This window comes from Mobula birostris, chromosome 14 (assembly GCF_030028105.1).
Source record: "Mobula birostris isolate sMobBir1 chromosome 14, sMobBir1.hap1, whole genome shotgun sequence".
Lineage (NCBI taxonomy): Eukaryota > Metazoa > Chordata > Chondrichthyes > Myliobatiformes > Myliobatidae > Mobula > Mobula birostris.
Window position 1 is genome coordinate 55,980,731 of NC_092383.1, and position 16,913 is coordinate 55,997,643.

Sequence of the window (16,913 nt, forward strand, 5' to 3'; positions counted from 1 at the left end):
CCGACCGAGATGGAGTGGGGGTAGGTTGCCAATGGACAAGAGTAGCAATCAAATACGTTGTGTTTACCCCGAGAAAGACTACAATGACCATGAAACCTTGCACGGGCACCTGTGTGCGCATGCGTGTACGTGCTGAATTTTTTTCCACAAATCGTTTTTGGCGATTCTGTTTGGGGGGGGGGGTGGTGGTGTTAATCATGACCGGAATATAGGTGATAAGTGGCTAATACACACAATTTCATTTCTAAACGGGTTTATCTAACGAATTTAACATTAAACACACAGCGCATATTTTCCTTGCATGAATATAGTGATAAGTCAATTATCAGGGGAGGACAGGGGAGCTTGAAGTAAGTGTTGAACGAACTTCCAGTAGAAGTGGTAGAGGCAGGTTCTATATTATCATTTAAAGAAAATTTGGATAGGTATATGGACAGGAAAGGAATAGAGGGTTGTGGGCTGAGTGCAGGTCGGTGGGACTAGGTGAGAGTAGCGTTCGGCACAGACTAGAAAGGCAGAGATGGCCTGTTTCCGTGCTGTAATTGTTATATGGTTATATAAGTCACTTATAAGTCAATAGCATCATAACATTTTAAGTAACGTTTGGATATTAAACACACAGAATATATTTTCCCTGTATGAACATATAAAATCATTGCAACACACCAATATCGCTGAATCAGTGGGAGCCCTGGGCTGAATACTTGTTCCCTGCAACAAGACGGTGCCATCGAAGGGTGATGGGAGACAGCGATACTCGAAGGGGGATATTTAGCCTTGACTTTGATCCAGAATGCCGGCAGAGATGTTGTGTCAAACATACTTTTCAGCCCACCATCATTTGCAAGCTCGAGGAGTTGATCTTCTTCCTGCGCTGACATGGATAACGCACGGATAATGACCTCGCGTGCGCTCAAGCTCAACAGTGGGTGTGACAGGGAATGAGGAATAGTGCAGGTGACTCATATCGCCAAATCATATTGTTTCCTCGCGGCCCGGTAGCACATGCTTTGCGGCCCAGTGTTTGGGGACCACTGCTGTAGGTATTCAAATGAAACCTTTACATTTCCTCATCTTTTCCTCTCAATTTCTTGTTGGAGGAGATGAGTAAGTAGCATTTCTCTGATAGATCAGCCTCTAAGTATTAACCTTAATATTTAATATAATATAAACCTTACTTGTCTTTGCTTTAAATTTATTTCATAAATTGATACCTCTCTACAAGACTGCAGCGTTCATTGCTGCATTTGAGATTACATTAGATCTTGTCGAAGAATTTATTAAAAGCTGCCCAAATCATGCATTTTGATAGCAAACGGCCATCTCATTCAAGAATTTTTTTTTATCTTTCCAGAACACATTGATACAAGAAGTGGAAGATACAAGAAAACAACTAGAAGAATATCATCAGGACAAGGTAAGATTGTCAATAATACTTTGGGCAACTGTGTGTGCTATATCAGTATTTACTTCTTCTCCTGAATAGGTCTTATCCAAGGTTTAGCCTTAGAATGGAGTTTAGCAACCAACACTGTATGGTCACAGTGTTGGCAGGTGGCAGTGTGGCTGAGAATTCACTGAACAGGTTATTTTCTGCATATTCCCAGCGTCTTGATTTTAATAATATAGTGATAGAATGTCTTAGCCGGCCCAAGGTGACCATAGAACAGAATAATCAACATAAGCAGTTCCTGTATCTTGTTCAGGAGTATAAATTAAGAAGCATTTTCAGAAGATATTTCAGAACCTTTTGAGATGTTTTACTTTAGTTTGTATACTCAATGTAAAATTATTTCTCTTGTATTCAGTAGAGTAAAACAAAATATTTTCCTGCTTTAGTCACATACCTTTTGTTTTGCAATGTGCTAAAGCTCCTTTTTTAAATGTTTACATTGTTTGAATATTAAATCAACATTGAAATACATCACCAGCTCTCGAAAGCCATTAAATATAATTATGCTGATACAGCTGATGCGGTCTAACTGCCTGAATCTTAGCTACAGATTGATTTGTGATTGCATAATGAGTGCACGGAGAACCAATGTTCCTTATACAAATCCTTTTACTATATTAATATATTATATAAATTATATAATATATATAATTTACTATATTTGAATAGGTATATTCATCATTTATTTACAGATAGATAGACAGATAGATATACTTTATTAATCCCGAGGGAAATTTGGTTTCTTTACAGCCGCACCAACCAAGAATAGAGCGTAAATATAGCAATACAAAAAAACCCCAACAATCAAACACCAAAATGCAAACTATGCCAGATGGAAAATAAGTCCAGGACCGGTCTATCGGCTCAGGGTGTCTGACCCTCCACGGGAGGAGCTGCACGTTCGATGGCCACAGGCAGGAACAACCTCCCGTGCCGCCAAGTGTTGTATCACGGTGGAATGTGGCCGAAGTCCAACAGTAAAAAGTTCAATATCCGGTCTGCAAACACGTTCCTTGATCGTAATATACCCCAGATTGCACCATCCGTTGTTAGCCAGAACAGTAAGCACCCAATTCCTTTACGCTTACCGATCTCAGTGCACTTCCAGTCAGCTGGAACGGTATTACCCACCAAACTCCTCTTCTCCAAAAGACTCTGTTGTCTCGACCTGGTCCTCTTTCCTCGGCTTTGTGATCCCCCTCTGCATCCTCTGTGTGTTTTCCTCCGTATTTCAGCAGGAGTGTCCACCGCTCTGTCCGCTAAGCTGGCCGGTCTTTGCTGGTCCATGGAATACACAATGCGACCTTGCTTCTGTCCCGCATGTCGGGATGTAACCATTTCCAGCGCTAAAGATAAGCCAAATAAAACTCTCTCTACCAGCATGTTAGAGAGGGTGCAGCTTCGACGTTTTACTGTGAGAAAAAAAATGCAAAAAATAACATAAATTAAAAAGTAAGAAGAAGAAAGTAAGAATAGATCGGAACAGCTGTACCAGGCTGCATACACGACCGGCGCATGCGCACTAAGGCACATAGTAGGGCACTAAGGCAGATAGTAAAAAATCAACCAAACAGTCATGTTCCCCAAGTTACAGACAGTACACTGAATATCATTGAATATTCAACAAACATACTTAACTAAAAGCATGCACAGAGCATACCTGCCCAATGGTCATGTGCATCACTTGCCTTAAAGAAAAGAAAAGAGACCGAGCTTCCTGTATGTGCTTCTTATATACCCAGGATATTTGAAAGTGTACATCAGGCAGCTATCCAGTGGGAAAAGCAGCTGCAGTTTCTAAACTAACCAATCACTATGGAAGCAACTTTCAACAGTCAGAACAAGGCATGCCCCCCCCCCCCATAGGACAACTCAACTGTAAAACTTAGTTTTCCTTGGGGACTATTGTAATGGAAGTTTAGGTAAGAAAAAATACAACATAAATATAATGAATGACTGGGCCCTATTGCAATTTACAAAGGTTCATCCACTTAACATCTTTTCATGCCATTAACTTCTCCAGAAGTATGATTTTCCAATTTCCAATATCCTTTAATTCCTCTTATTCAGTAGATCTGGGTTTTCTGGCATTTATAGAAAGTTACTTGTGTCTATATATAACTTCCTATAACTATTCAGGATTTTATGGAAAGGTATTTATGGGCACAAAGATTAGTAATTTGTTTGTTATTGTCACATGTACCAAGGAACAATGAAAAGCTTAGTTTTGCATGCCATGCATACAGATAACCTCAAATGTAAGTACAAAAGGAAAGGCAATAGCAGGAGAATATAGTGTTACAGTTAAAGAGGAGTACGATAAAGGTAAACTAATACCTTTATTGGTAAGCAAGACCATGACATGATAGATTGAGAGATCAAGATTTAATCTTTATCATCCAAAAGATTTGTTCAACCATCTTTTGATCGCAGAGTAGAAGCTGTCCTTGAGCCTGGTGGTGTGTGCTTTCAAGCTTTTGTATCTTCTGCCCGGTGGAATGGGGGCAAAGAGAGAATCACTGGACTGAATAATTTATTTAGTTACTCTGCCACCTTACTTTGTTCTTTGTTCTTTGTTGTAAGTTATCCTCTTTCTGACTGGATGTCCTATTTCACACAGGAGAGGCTGGCGAATGAAATAGGAAAGTTACGGGCTGAAGTGGAGCAGCTGAAATTAAAGACAGGAGCTTTTGCAGAAAGTGTTCATCCACGGTAATTCATCAGCCTTGTTCTCGAGAGGGTCATTTTCTTGTTGTTTATTTCCTTTACAAGGTTAACATGAGCTAATGTCTTCAACACCATGTGTTCATTTTTCATTGTCAATATCTATGCTGCATTCTACTTAAGACACAGCAATTAACTGGTTCTTTTGCTAGGCAGAAGTATCAGTGTACCTCCATTGAGAAAAGCAGAAGATAAAAGCAAACTTAAAGGACCTGTGCTTATTGCAGCCCGTCAGCAGTTGCTAGTACTTTCTAGATTGTGCGAGTTGAAAGAAGGGAATTTCTTCTTTCTTAATCTACCCTTTTTGTTTTGAAATAAAATAAGTATACCTTATTTAATAACTCAGTTTTGGCAGGTTCTCTTCTCCATCTGGGACTTTGAACTTAAGAGTCATTAAATGTTATTACTGTCATTAACATGATTTTAGAAGAAAAAACAACAGAATATATAAAACATAGATTGTAGTTGAGTGTCTGGATTTCAGCCAACTCTTCAATTCTAGTTAGAAGTTCAAATAACCGAATTCATGGAACATATATTCCTAATGCCTCTATTCAAGACACAACAGCAGAATTTTGAATAGTTTCTGAAGACAAGAGTTACGATGACATGATAAAGTGTATAAGACACATTTGTATTACTTTCTTTCAGAATCATTGGAATCAAACTCTTTGAAGTTAAATTATTTGAGACAGGAACTAGCTATTTGTACTCGCAAGCCAGAAACCAAATTAAATTTGTGTACATGTGTTTGGTAGTGTTGAATTAGATAATTTGATAAAAGTAATTAAATAATTTAATTTGATAAAACTAATTCAGCACTTTCTTGTAGAACTCATTTGGGCAGTGCAACAGATTTACGATACACACTTAGTTCTGTCGTGGAGACGCAGCCTGAACACTATGGGACCCCAGCAGTGCTAAGGCGACCTCAGAAAGGGCGTTTCACCCCTCTGCGGGATGAACCCACTAAGGTAAGAGCTAGCTTATGACTGGCATTTCAGAAGATTGGTAGAACTCTCAAAACCCTTTGCAATGTGTTATTTAAAGATGTGGCTATTTCCTTTATAGAATTCTCAGGTTCAGACTGTTACTGGGATATCCAGCAGTGACTTGATTTGAAAAAGTCAGCGCCACACTGACATCTTGGTTAAAATAACAAGTTTGTGTAGGAACAACTGTTATTTCTGTTGTGGTGAGATTTTTGTTTACTCTTATGCCAAAGACAACATTGAAGTTCTATATCTCGAAAAGTAACAGGCTCCCCATGCTGCAGATTTTGTCACCAAGTTCTTTGGAAAAGAGGATCAATTTCCTGTGTGCCTACAGAATTACATCAAAATAAGACAGTGGCAAGTGAAGTAAATATAGTTAGAAAAAGCAAGGTGTTGCAGCAGTTAATGAGGCGGAATTGATGGGCAAGTAAACATACCATTGATAATTGTGGAACCAATAACAAGACGTGACTTGTGCAGAATAAAATAGGTTTACACAAGCCTGCAATGAGAATATCAAATTTACAAGTATGATTGTTTAAACTGAGTGGGACTGTGATGCCGCATGAGAGCAAAAATAGGATGAAAGCTCTGATGGATGAAACAAGAGGAATTATTAAAGGGCAGAGTGTAAATGGTGTTCTTTCTAGTATTTTTGGGATAACTAGTAATTCAGAGATTAGCTGACATCAATGGATGGCAAATTAAAACTCTTGCAAAGATAGAAGGCCATTTTATCTCCTCCTGCAAAAGGTGTTGAGGTTCAATATTCAACAGGAGTCTGACAGCAGAACTTGTTCTGAAAACCATGTTTTCCCGTTAAGACTCCATTTTGGGCAGAAATATTATGATGATTCAAGAAGCAGCAAGTTAATACAATGGATGCTGTGACTCCAAAGTAAAAGCAAAGGCACTAGAAATGCTTTCCAGGCCAGGGAACATCTTTATAGAGTGAATCCGTTTCACATCTGTGATCTTTTATCAGAGTTCTACTGGAGAGTCATTAACATTAGCTTTCTCATCATAAACACTGGCTGACCTTCTTAGGTCTTCAAGAAAATTAATTATATGAAATCCTCAGCTTAGTCTTTACATTTGAAAGACGTATAGCTCCACAAGATCTATTCATGGTATATGTCTTCAAGTTTTCCAATTTTTGCAATTCTGTGAAAATGTGTTGGGAAGAAGCTTTAGCAACTGAGTGTCACCAGGGCAACTAGGTCAGATGTGCATCCTGGAATACCAACATACATGAAAGGCTGACAAGAGAGCCTATTATTAGCATGTCCTGTGCAATTTTTGTCACATGTACGGCGCTTTCAATTGGAACATGTCTTGACTAAAGACGTAGCTCCTGCATTAAGTAAGGGGGAGACCAAAAACACAATTTATTTTGGATTGAGTCATCTTCCTTGCTCATGTTTATGCTTAACATTTCATATTGATTTCTGATTTTCTCCCACAACCCTCCCCACCTGTACCCCTTCAATTAGATTTCACTCTCTTTCCCACTGTGCTTCTTGGATCACTATGTGCCTTAAGCCTATCAATCTTCGATTTGTCTCTAACTTTTCCACTGCAGTTCCCCAGGATACTGTATTATCTGTCTACGTCCCTGATTGCTTGCCTATCTCATCATTAACCATCAGGCAGCTCGATGAAGTGGTCTCCCAATCTCTGTTGGGTCTCACCGATATACAAGCAGTCACATGGGAGCACTGCGCACAGCAGATGACTCTAACAGACTCACAGGTGAAGTGTCACCTCATCTGGAAGGACTGTTTGGGGCCCTGAATAGTAGTGAGGGACAAAGTGTAGGGGCAGGTGTAGCACATGTTCCGCTTGCAAGGATGTACCAGGGGGGAGATCAGTGGGGAGGGATGAATGGACAAGGGAGTCACATAGGGAGCGATCCCTGCAGAATGCAGAAAGTGAAGGGGAAGGGAAAGATGTGCTTGGTGGTGTGATCCCATTGGAGATGGCGGAGGTTATGGACAATTATGTGCTAGACGTGGAGACTACTGGGGTGGTAGGTGAGGACAAAAGGAACTCTATCCCTGGTGGGGTTGCGGGAGAGTGGGTGAGGGCAGATGTGTGTGAAATGGATGAGACGGGTGAGGGGAGTGTTGATGGTGGAAGAAGGAAAGCCTCTTTCTTTGAAGAAGGAGTTCTGACATCTCATTAGTTTTGGAATGAAAAACCTCATCCTGAGAGCAGATGTGGTGGAGACAGAGGAACTGAGAGAAGGAGGATGGCATTTTCACAAGTTGTGTCATATTGCCACCATTTCCAAGTTTCTCACCAGGTCAAGTGCAATTCTTTCTTGGAAATAGGTGGCAGCTGTACATGGCCCCTAGGCTCCAGTGTTCCTGGAAACTACTCACAAACAGTCCCACGAATACCTTTTCCACACAGTCTGCAACAGTTCAAGAATGCCACTCTGTACCAAGTTCTTGAAGGGATTTTAGGAACAGGCAATATGTGCTGGCCTTGACAGCAATGCCATAACCCCTGAATGAATTAAAATTTACTGCTGCTTATTGAAAACAGAGGGTAAAAAACAAGGATGTTCCAAACAGGAATCTATAGAAAGAAGGTTGCTAGTTAAGTATACGTACATTCCTGCTGCTTGTTTTGGTCATAATTCTTGTTTCTCCTATGTAAAATGAGATCAGCAAAGAGATTTTTATTTCATTTACCAATGTTTTGTTGTTATGTTTTCTTGGGAGCCTCAAATTGACAATTTGAAAACTATTGCTTAAAGGTAATGAACAGAAGTTATTTCAGTAGGAATAAAAAAAACATAGAAACATAGAAAATCTACAGCACAATACAGACCCTTCAGCCCATAAAGCTCTACTGAACATGTACTTAACTTTAGAAATTAGCTAGGGTTACCCATAGCCCTCTATTTTCCCAAGCTCCATGTACTTATCCAGAAGCCTCTTAAAAGATCCACCACCATCGCCGGCAGCCCATTCCACGCACTCACCACTCTCTGCATAAAAAACTTACCCCTGACATCTCCCCTGTACCTACTTCCAAGCACCTTATAACTTGTGCCCTCTCGTGTGAGCCATTTCAGCCCTGAGAAAAAACTCTGACTATCCACGCAACCAATGCCTCTCAGCGTCTTGTACACCTCTGTCAGGTTACCTCTCATCCTCTGTTGCTTCAAGGAAAAAAGGCCGAGTTCACTCAACCTATTCTCATAAGGCCTGCTGCCCAATCCAGACAACGTCCTTGTAAATCTCCTCTGCACCCTTTCTATAGTTTCCACATCCTTCTTGTAGTGAGGTAACCAAAACTGAGCAGAATCATGTTCCTGTGAATTAATTCCTTTTTTGTCAGGTTAAACAATGTTATTTTTTAATGTGATCAAAGGAAATCTTACTGGGAAGTTCTGTGCCACCTTATAACCATATAACCATATAACAATTACAGCACAGAAACAGGCCATTTCGGCCCTTCTAGTCTGTGCCGAACTCTTACTCTCACCTAGTCCCACCAACCTGCACTCAGCCCATAACCCTCCATTCCTTTCCTGTCCATATATCTATCCAATTTAACTTTAAATGACAACATCGAACCTGCCTCAACCACTCCTGCTGGAAGCTCATTCCACACAGCTACCACTCCCTGAGTAAAGAAGTTCCCCCTCATGTTACCCCTAAACTTTTGTCCTCTAATTCTCAACCCATGCCCTCTTGTTTGAATCTTCCCCACTCTCAATGGAAAAAGTCTAACCACGTCAACTCTATCAATCCCCCTCATAATTTTAAACACCTCTATCAAGTCTCCCCCCAACCTTCTACGCTCCAAAGAATAAAGACCTAACTTCTTCAACCTTTCTCTGTAACTTAGGAGATGAAACCCAGGCAACATTTTAGTAAACCTCCTCTGTACTCTCTCAATTTTATTGACATCCTTTCTATAATTCGGTGACCAAAACTGTACATAATACTCCAGATTTGGCCTTACCAATGCCTTATACAAATTCAACATTACATCCCAACTCCTATACTCAATGCTCTGATTAATAAAGGCCAGCAAACCAAAAGCTTTCTTCATCACCCTATCCACATGAGATTCCATCTTCAGAGAACTATGCACCATTATTCCTAGATCCCTCTGTTCTAAAGCATTCTTTAATGCCCTACCATTTACCATGTATGCCCTATTTTGATTAGTTCTACCAAAATGTAGCACCTCACATTTTTCAGCATTAAACTCCATCTGCCATCTTTCAGCCCACTCTTCTAACTGTCGTAAATCTCTCTGCAAGTTTTGAAAAACAAACCTTGTTTGAAGAAATTGGCCTTCCTAAATAAACTCGACTTAATTCAGGCAACTGTTACTGGAATAGTTTGATGATTTATTACCTACCCGGATCACAGAGAAAATTTCATATTTAAATGACAGACTGGCATAAGGTATTTTACCATCTGTCAAGAGAGTCAGATTTTAATTTTACTGTTATGTCTTTTTACGTATCATTAAAACACAACACCTGTATCTTGAACTATAACTGGGACTTCACTAATCCTTAATTTCTTGAACTCTATTAACCAATCTGATGATGCTTGATCGTTCAAGTGTTTCTACTGTCGATCACCTCAAGACCCTTTGCTACCTGTAATCCAAAAACTAATGAAGCCTCCATGCAAACCCAGAGGTGCAATCACCCTGACTTCTCAGATCTTTGATGATCATTGGACCGTACATTGGTACAAGTAAACGGTTCACTTTGTGTTCCCTTTAATTGGCTGAGATTGCCTCTGTAGCCTATAATCTTTTATGTAGCATCTATATCAACATTGATAGTTTAATTAGTTTTGGCCTTTTCCTTACTTGGCATTCAGTCGGTCTACTGACAGTACCATAAATGATCAAATTAGTAAATGTGGGCTTTTGCTGGTACAGTTTTAAGATCTTACCAAATTTCCTTTTGCAATTTTATGATTAACTTTTATTACAAAGGTTCCATTATATTTTTATATTTTAGTCTGTAATATTTTGGAAAAAATAGGGCTTGGCAGGTAGAATGCTAATGTGGGGCAGTCTTGAATGAATATTTTTTTACCAGATTTTCATACTGTTTTATGCAGTATGTGCATCTATGTGTTAAGACAAATTGTACAACCAGTCCATGCTGCACCCTTTCTAATCTAAAATAATATATACCAAGGTAACTTGTATTGTAATGAAAACAATAATGTTTCTCCTGACACTATATTTACAACACCTTGTATCAGGCAGCATCCTAATGAATCTGGTCTTACTGTTTTTGCCTCAACAGCACTTTTTACACAATTCCAAAACTAGAAAAGTAATCAAAGTTTGTGATTCACTATCATCTTGGGCTTAATATTTTATATCTCCTGCTATTAATTCAGTATTTCATGAGCTTTTTTTGATAGCTCATGAGATATTGCTTTTAGCATACTGAGAGGCCGACTAGCCCAAACCATGACTCTTCTGCACCACCCAATCTTGTACCAATTATTAGTATATTGTTTTACTTTTAACCAAACTATACCAGCTCTTTTAAGTTCTTGACTTATCAATACATCCTTGGCAGTACGTTTTGAGCTTCAGAATTAATTCTTTCATTTTCATTTCATTTGTAAATGTGAACAGTTCTCCTGATTTTCCCCTAAAGGTTAAAGCGAAGCCTTTACATCTGGAAGAAGGCTATAGAAAATATTGTAGTTTCTCAGCGCAGGTTAGTCATGTTGAATTTTACTGCAATCTAGATGTATAATAAATTGAAGGATTCAATGATTTTGTCTCTCAGGAATGCAGGAACAGCCAACACCAGAAGAGCCAGGGTGGAGTTCAAAATTTTGAATTCTGTGGTTAATTTTCACCAGTTAATAAGCATCTGATCTAAATATTTTGAACATGAACACAAGATATTTTACAGGCCCAAGAGTGGAAAATGAACCAGTGTTCAGCCCTTCTACTCTGGCCAGCTGAGGATCCCACCTGAGTCCATCCCATCTGCCCGTGTTTGACCCGTCTCCCTCTCTTCTTGCTACTACCATCAGTCAGGAGGTGCAGAAATCTAGGGTCCCATGCCAGCATGGCATCAAGAACAGTTGTTGCCCTACAACCACTGGGCTCTTGGATCTGCGTGGATGGCTTCATTCGCCTCAACGCTGAACTGACGACACAGTCTCTAGACTTATTTTCTGGAACTCTGCCTTGGTTATGTATGGTTTTTCATGAATTTTAATGTAATTTGTTATTTTCCTGTGATTGCCTGCAAGAAAATGAATCTTGTATATAGTATACATACTTTGATAATAAATTTACTTTGAACTTTGAAGATGTACACCAAGCAATAATGATTGGTAACTGCAATTTTTTCCATTGACCACTTAGATTCAGACTTTAAGTGAACAGGACTGGGAGTGCACTCAGCAAGCAAATGTTCTGACCAGTAGCACACATGCTTTTGAAAGTGATACAGAAATGTCCGACATTGACGATGAGGACGGCGAGACGATGTTCGGTTCAGCAGATCTGCTTTCACCCGGTGGGCACTCGGATGCTCAGACTCTGGCTATGATGTTACAAGAACAACTTGATGCTATCAATAAAGAAATCAGGTAGGGTGAAAAACTGTGCAAGAAAACGTAAGACAGTTGTGGAGATGCTGTTATAACAGCAAATGGTGTACTTCCTGAAACTATTCTCTTTCACTAAAACTTCTTTCAATATGATTTTTTAACTTTTGCACATTATAACTTATTTCCATTTGCATAGAGTAATATTGTTGAAATCGTGAGATAAGATCTTTCTTTCACATTATTTTGAATTATAATCTGTTGTCTTTGTGTAATTGTTGTCAGCTTTTTAATGATCAGTGGCTTGCTAATGCTAACGTGACCAAGTCTTTTCTATGCCAGGATGATCCAAGAGGAGAAGGAGTCCACTGAGCAACGAGCTGAGGAAATTGAGTGCCGTGTGGGGAGTGGAAGCATGGATGGGCTCAATTTACCTCGCATTCGAACGGGCACCTCCATTCCAACATCTCTCACTGCCCTGTCCCTCACCAGTTCTTCTCCACCTGTGAGTGGACGCTCCACACCCAAGCTAACTCCTCGCAGTTCATCCCATGACCTGGACCGGATGGGCATCATGACACTGGTGGGCATCACGTTAAATGGGAAGGGCAGCACTGGGGTGGGAGTATGGATGCGAGAACAAACATGTTGCTTCAAAAACTATGCTGAACTGCACGTGAATATGACCCTGATGTTCGCAGGCATCAAATTAGTTCTTCCCAAGAGTCATGTTTATGCAGAAGACTACCTCAAGATTTGTATAAGGCAGACAGCCCTCATGTGTAATCATGTTGCTGGGTAGCAGATAAGAAGCAAAAAAGGAGCAAATGGTTTTCATTTCAATAATTAACCTGGAATTAGAAAATATATTTAGAGTCACATAAGGAAGCTATGGAATTGTGTTGAAGTGCAGATTTCCATCAAAATCTGTGGTTAATTTTCACCAATTAAATAAGTATTTGATCGAAGATGTTTTGAACATGAACACAAGAGAATTTTCAGATGCTTGTAATCTAGAGCAATACCCATAAAACACTAGAAGAACTCAGCAGGTCAGGGAGTATATTTAGAGGGGAAGCATAAATCATCGACCTGATGAAGGATCTCGACCTGGAACATTGACTGTTTATTTCCCTCCATGTAGTAAATGCTGTTTGACCTGCTGAATTCCTCCAGCAATTTTGTGTAAATATTTTTAACAGTGTATTTTAAATGATAATCTAGTCATTAGGGGTCCACATGTAGACAAAAGACTTAAGGAAAGCATTTAACTGAATCCCACATTTGTCATCAAATCCTACACCCGGTTCCCATGTGCTACTCAAAAATGCAGAGTGTATCACATTTTCTGATGCGTCCAAGGCAATTTCCTTGCTGGTATGATGAACATTCACTGTTTGAGAAAGCAAAATTATAAAATTACCCTAACTGAATCACACAAGTAACTTCTAAATAATTTTAAAACAGAAATTTAGCAAGATGTTTGAAATAGCCACAGATAGCAATCATTTAGTGCTTTCCTTTTTTACCTTATGCTGTGGGGTTAAAAGCTGAATGTGGTGAGAGTAAGTGAGAATAACTGACAACTTCAGGGATCACCACTGATTAATTGGTCAACTTTGCAGACTGAAAAATGTCTGAATGATGTGATGTATGTCCAAGAATGAAAGGGTTGACCTCCAAATCTCTAGGATTATACTTAATAGAGTTCAGAAAAATGAAAGGGGAATCTTATTGAAACCTACCAGATACTGAGAGGTCTGGTTTGAGTGGATGTGGAGAGAATGTTGAATTAGTAGGAGAGTCTGTGATTTGAGGGCTCAGCCTCAGAATAAAGGGGTGTTCCTTTATAACTGACACAAGGAGGATTTTTTTCAACCAAGAGGGTGGAATTGCGGAATTCATTTTCGCAGAGTGTGATGGAGGCTAAGCCATTGGATGTAGTTAAGACAGAAATTGATAGTTTTTTGATGAGTATGGGGATTAAGCATTATGGGGAGATGGCAAGAGAATGGGCCAGGATTGAAAGATGAAGCAGATGTGATGGGCCGAATGGCCTAATAATACTCATATCTCTTAAAATCTTGTGAATTTTATCCTCAATAACTGATTTCCTAAGTACTGTTTTGCTCTGACATTATTTCTCTCCTATTTGTAGGGAGCCCTCAGGTTACCAAGCTCCCTTTAATTTAGTATCTGTACTATATGAGTCGATGTACTTGTATGAGTTATCTCCCTGACTTCATTGATTGTCTCTCTCTCTTTCCCGCAACCGCTGTTCAGCCTAGTGACTTAAGGAAACACCGTCGGAAGGTAAATAGAACTGATGGTCATGATTATTAGCCGTGGTGTTTTTAAAATGCTCCTTCTTCCATGATTTATTTTTTGTTATTTGCATTTACCTAGGGCATGGCAATGGTTTTGCAGAAAACACCAGTAATGTTAACATTACTCAAGTGTTGATCCTTAATTCATGAACACAGGGCAGTGTCTGATCCCAATCCTCATGCTGCAGCATACATTCCAAAAGTCCATAGCTACAAGTAAGAGCCAATGTTGATGTCTCTGCCTTTCCTGCACCTGAGAATCCTGTAGCTAGTTGCAGTTACCCCATAACAATGTTGGCTGAGATTAGTCAACTCACGTCAGATTGTATATATCACTTTGGTGAGACTATGTCTCTCTTCCTTGCTAGGTAAAGCTGACATTTAGGAAAAAACCTCCCTACTTCCTAGCCACCAGAAAGCACATAAGAGCGAGATACATTGACATGGTTGGTGGATTGCCTTGGTTAAGCCATTTGCAAGTCATTCCAATTTTTATTTACTCTGATTTTCCAAATAGTGTTTCCTTACTGTTGATAGGCAGGAATCTCTGGAAAGTATCACAGAATATTAGTCTCACAACTAGATTATATAGCTGAACAGGAGGTCATGGGTTGGTCAATGTTCCCTGCAATCGTGCCCTTGCTTTAGTTGGGGCTCTGTAAATAAATCATTCCAACCTTTGGCTTTCCTGCAATTTTTCATCTTGTGTCTCATCATCTTACTAAATGAAGAGGTTTATCAGGAAGCTGCCTGCGCTGGAGCTTATGAGCTATAAGGAAAAGGTCAACAAACTTGGATTGTTCTGTCCTAGAGTATCAGAGGCTGAGGGGAGGCTTGCTGGAAGTTTTTAAAATTATGAGTTAAGATAGGATGGTCAGAATCTTTTCCCCAGGGTAGAAATGTCAAACACCAGAGGTCATGCTCTTAAGGTTAGAAGGAAAAAGTGAAGGTTTAAAGGCGATGTGAGGGACAAGATTTTTATGCAGAGACTGTTGCCTCTAAGCTGCGAGGGTGCTCGGCTGCACAGTCATTGAAATGCCCCTGCACACGTAGCCTTTGTTGCCGTACAGCTAGAATTTCTTTGGTATAATGTTAATTTAAAGTGCCATGCAGTTTTCAGGCTGTGTAAAAACTTCCTGCTCAGAGCAGTGGTCTGCGCAGTTGTAAAAAAATATTGGAGAGAACATTGGTGCTAGTGCTTGGAATAGACTACCAGGGGTAATCAAGCAGTTTGGTGGTGTTTAAGAGGCTGTTAGGCATATGAATACAACATGAATTTAACATGATTGGCTGGTCAATCAATTTAATATAATAATACAAGATCATAAATACAAGAAGGAGTATCTATTCAACCCCTCGATGGTTGCTCTTCATTCATTAAGATCTTTGTGGCTTTCTACCTCAGCGTTACTTTCTTGCAATAATTCCATATTCCTCAGTTCTTTTAATATCTAAAAGTGTATCAACACCTGAACTTGAAGATATCACAGCTGTTGAGCTATAGGGATTATATTCAATTGACAACAAGCAGCAAAGGAAAAGAGACAGCCAAAACCTTTAAGGTTCCTAGATCTTTATGGACAGCAATCTTTCTTCAAGTTTCATGGCAAAGACCTTTTCATTTCTGGTTATAAAAATCGAAGTCAATTGTTCTTCATCTGTGAACTTCTTCTGAGAAGATTGGGAGAGCTATTCCAATATTGTGCAGAGCTATTCCAATATTGTGCATTACACAATGAGTCCTTGCTGTATGCAGTGTAATGAGCAAGCAGGAATGGCCATTGGTAACTTGTTCTCTCTTGTTTGAACAAATATACTGAGACACTTGCTTTATCGCAGCTGAAACCATGAATTAGTGCTGCACTTTATTTTTTAAATTATCATTTAGTCTTCTTAGCTATGGAAAAAGCAAAATTAGGATGTGAGGGATCATTTCTTTTTCCCATATTTAGTTTACCATTGAATAGTGAAATCGTTAGTGAATTGGGCATTGAGAAGGCCAAAGGATTGTGTTTAGACTAGCACAATTCTGTACAGTTGCATGCCACACACCCCTCTCCACTCCACTCCATCCCCTTCCTGTGCTCTTCACTCACATGGGATGGGAAAGAACTGTGCATTGTGTGCTGTTAATTCCAACACCCTCGAGTGCATTACTCAGATCTTCATTGTTTGCAGACTTCTCCCATATTTCTTCATGAGTATTCCACTCAACTGAACTCATGAGCTCTATTGCTGCTTTACTACATCATCCTTTGTATCTGACTGACTGCCATCTGTACTAACATTTATTGAATTCCTATTGCCTCGAAATGTAAAATTTGAAGTCCCATTATTGGTTATAACTCTCTCCTTGTTCTCACCTCACACTGCTTCCATCAACACTTGTGGCAGTACAGCAAGTATGTTCTAATTTATTCTCTTGTCCAAAGCATCCTCTCTCCTTTATTCAGCTACTCAAGTTTAAGTTCTTGTTTATTGTCATTTCAACCATATACATGCATACTGCCAAATGAAACAACATTCCTATGGACCAAGCGATACAACAAAGTACATATGACTCACACATAACACATAAAGTAATATTACCAAAATTAAATTAATAAATACCTTAGAGGTGTATTCACAACACAAGTCAAAAAGTAAATAGTAATGCTACTGGTGCTTCATACATGGTGAGACCTGGGTGGTGGCAGGGAGTTCAGTATTTTCATGGCATGGGGAAGAATCTGTTTCTCATCCTAACAGTACTCTGGTGTGTTTGCCCCTCTCCTTTCCCCCACACAGTGTCATCTTGATACTTTTCTCTTTGTTTCTACTGTATGCACTCCTGTCTTTAAAT

The 16,913-nt window shown here is 39.5% G+C and overlaps 1 protein-coding gene across 1 annotated transcript in view; it reads left to right on the forward strand.

The window, feature by feature from the left end:
- Window positions 1-16,913, forward strand: part of ppfia4 (PTPRF interacting protein alpha 4) — a 747,438-nt gene that overhangs the window by 671,495 nt on the left and 59,030 nt on the right. Inside the window, exons 11-15 of the mRNA XM_072277740.1 lie at window positions 1,355-1,417; window positions 4,074-4,165; window positions 5,010-5,151; window positions 11,560-11,786; window positions 12,087-12,327. Coding sequence (XP_072133841.1) covers window positions 1,355-1,417; window positions 4,074-4,165; window positions 5,010-5,151; window positions 11,560-11,786; window positions 12,087-12,327 — 765 coding nt within the window. The remainder of the gene's footprint in view (window positions 1-1,354; window positions 1,418-4,073; window positions 4,166-5,009; window positions 5,152-11,559; window positions 11,787-12,086; window positions 12,328-16,913) is intronic.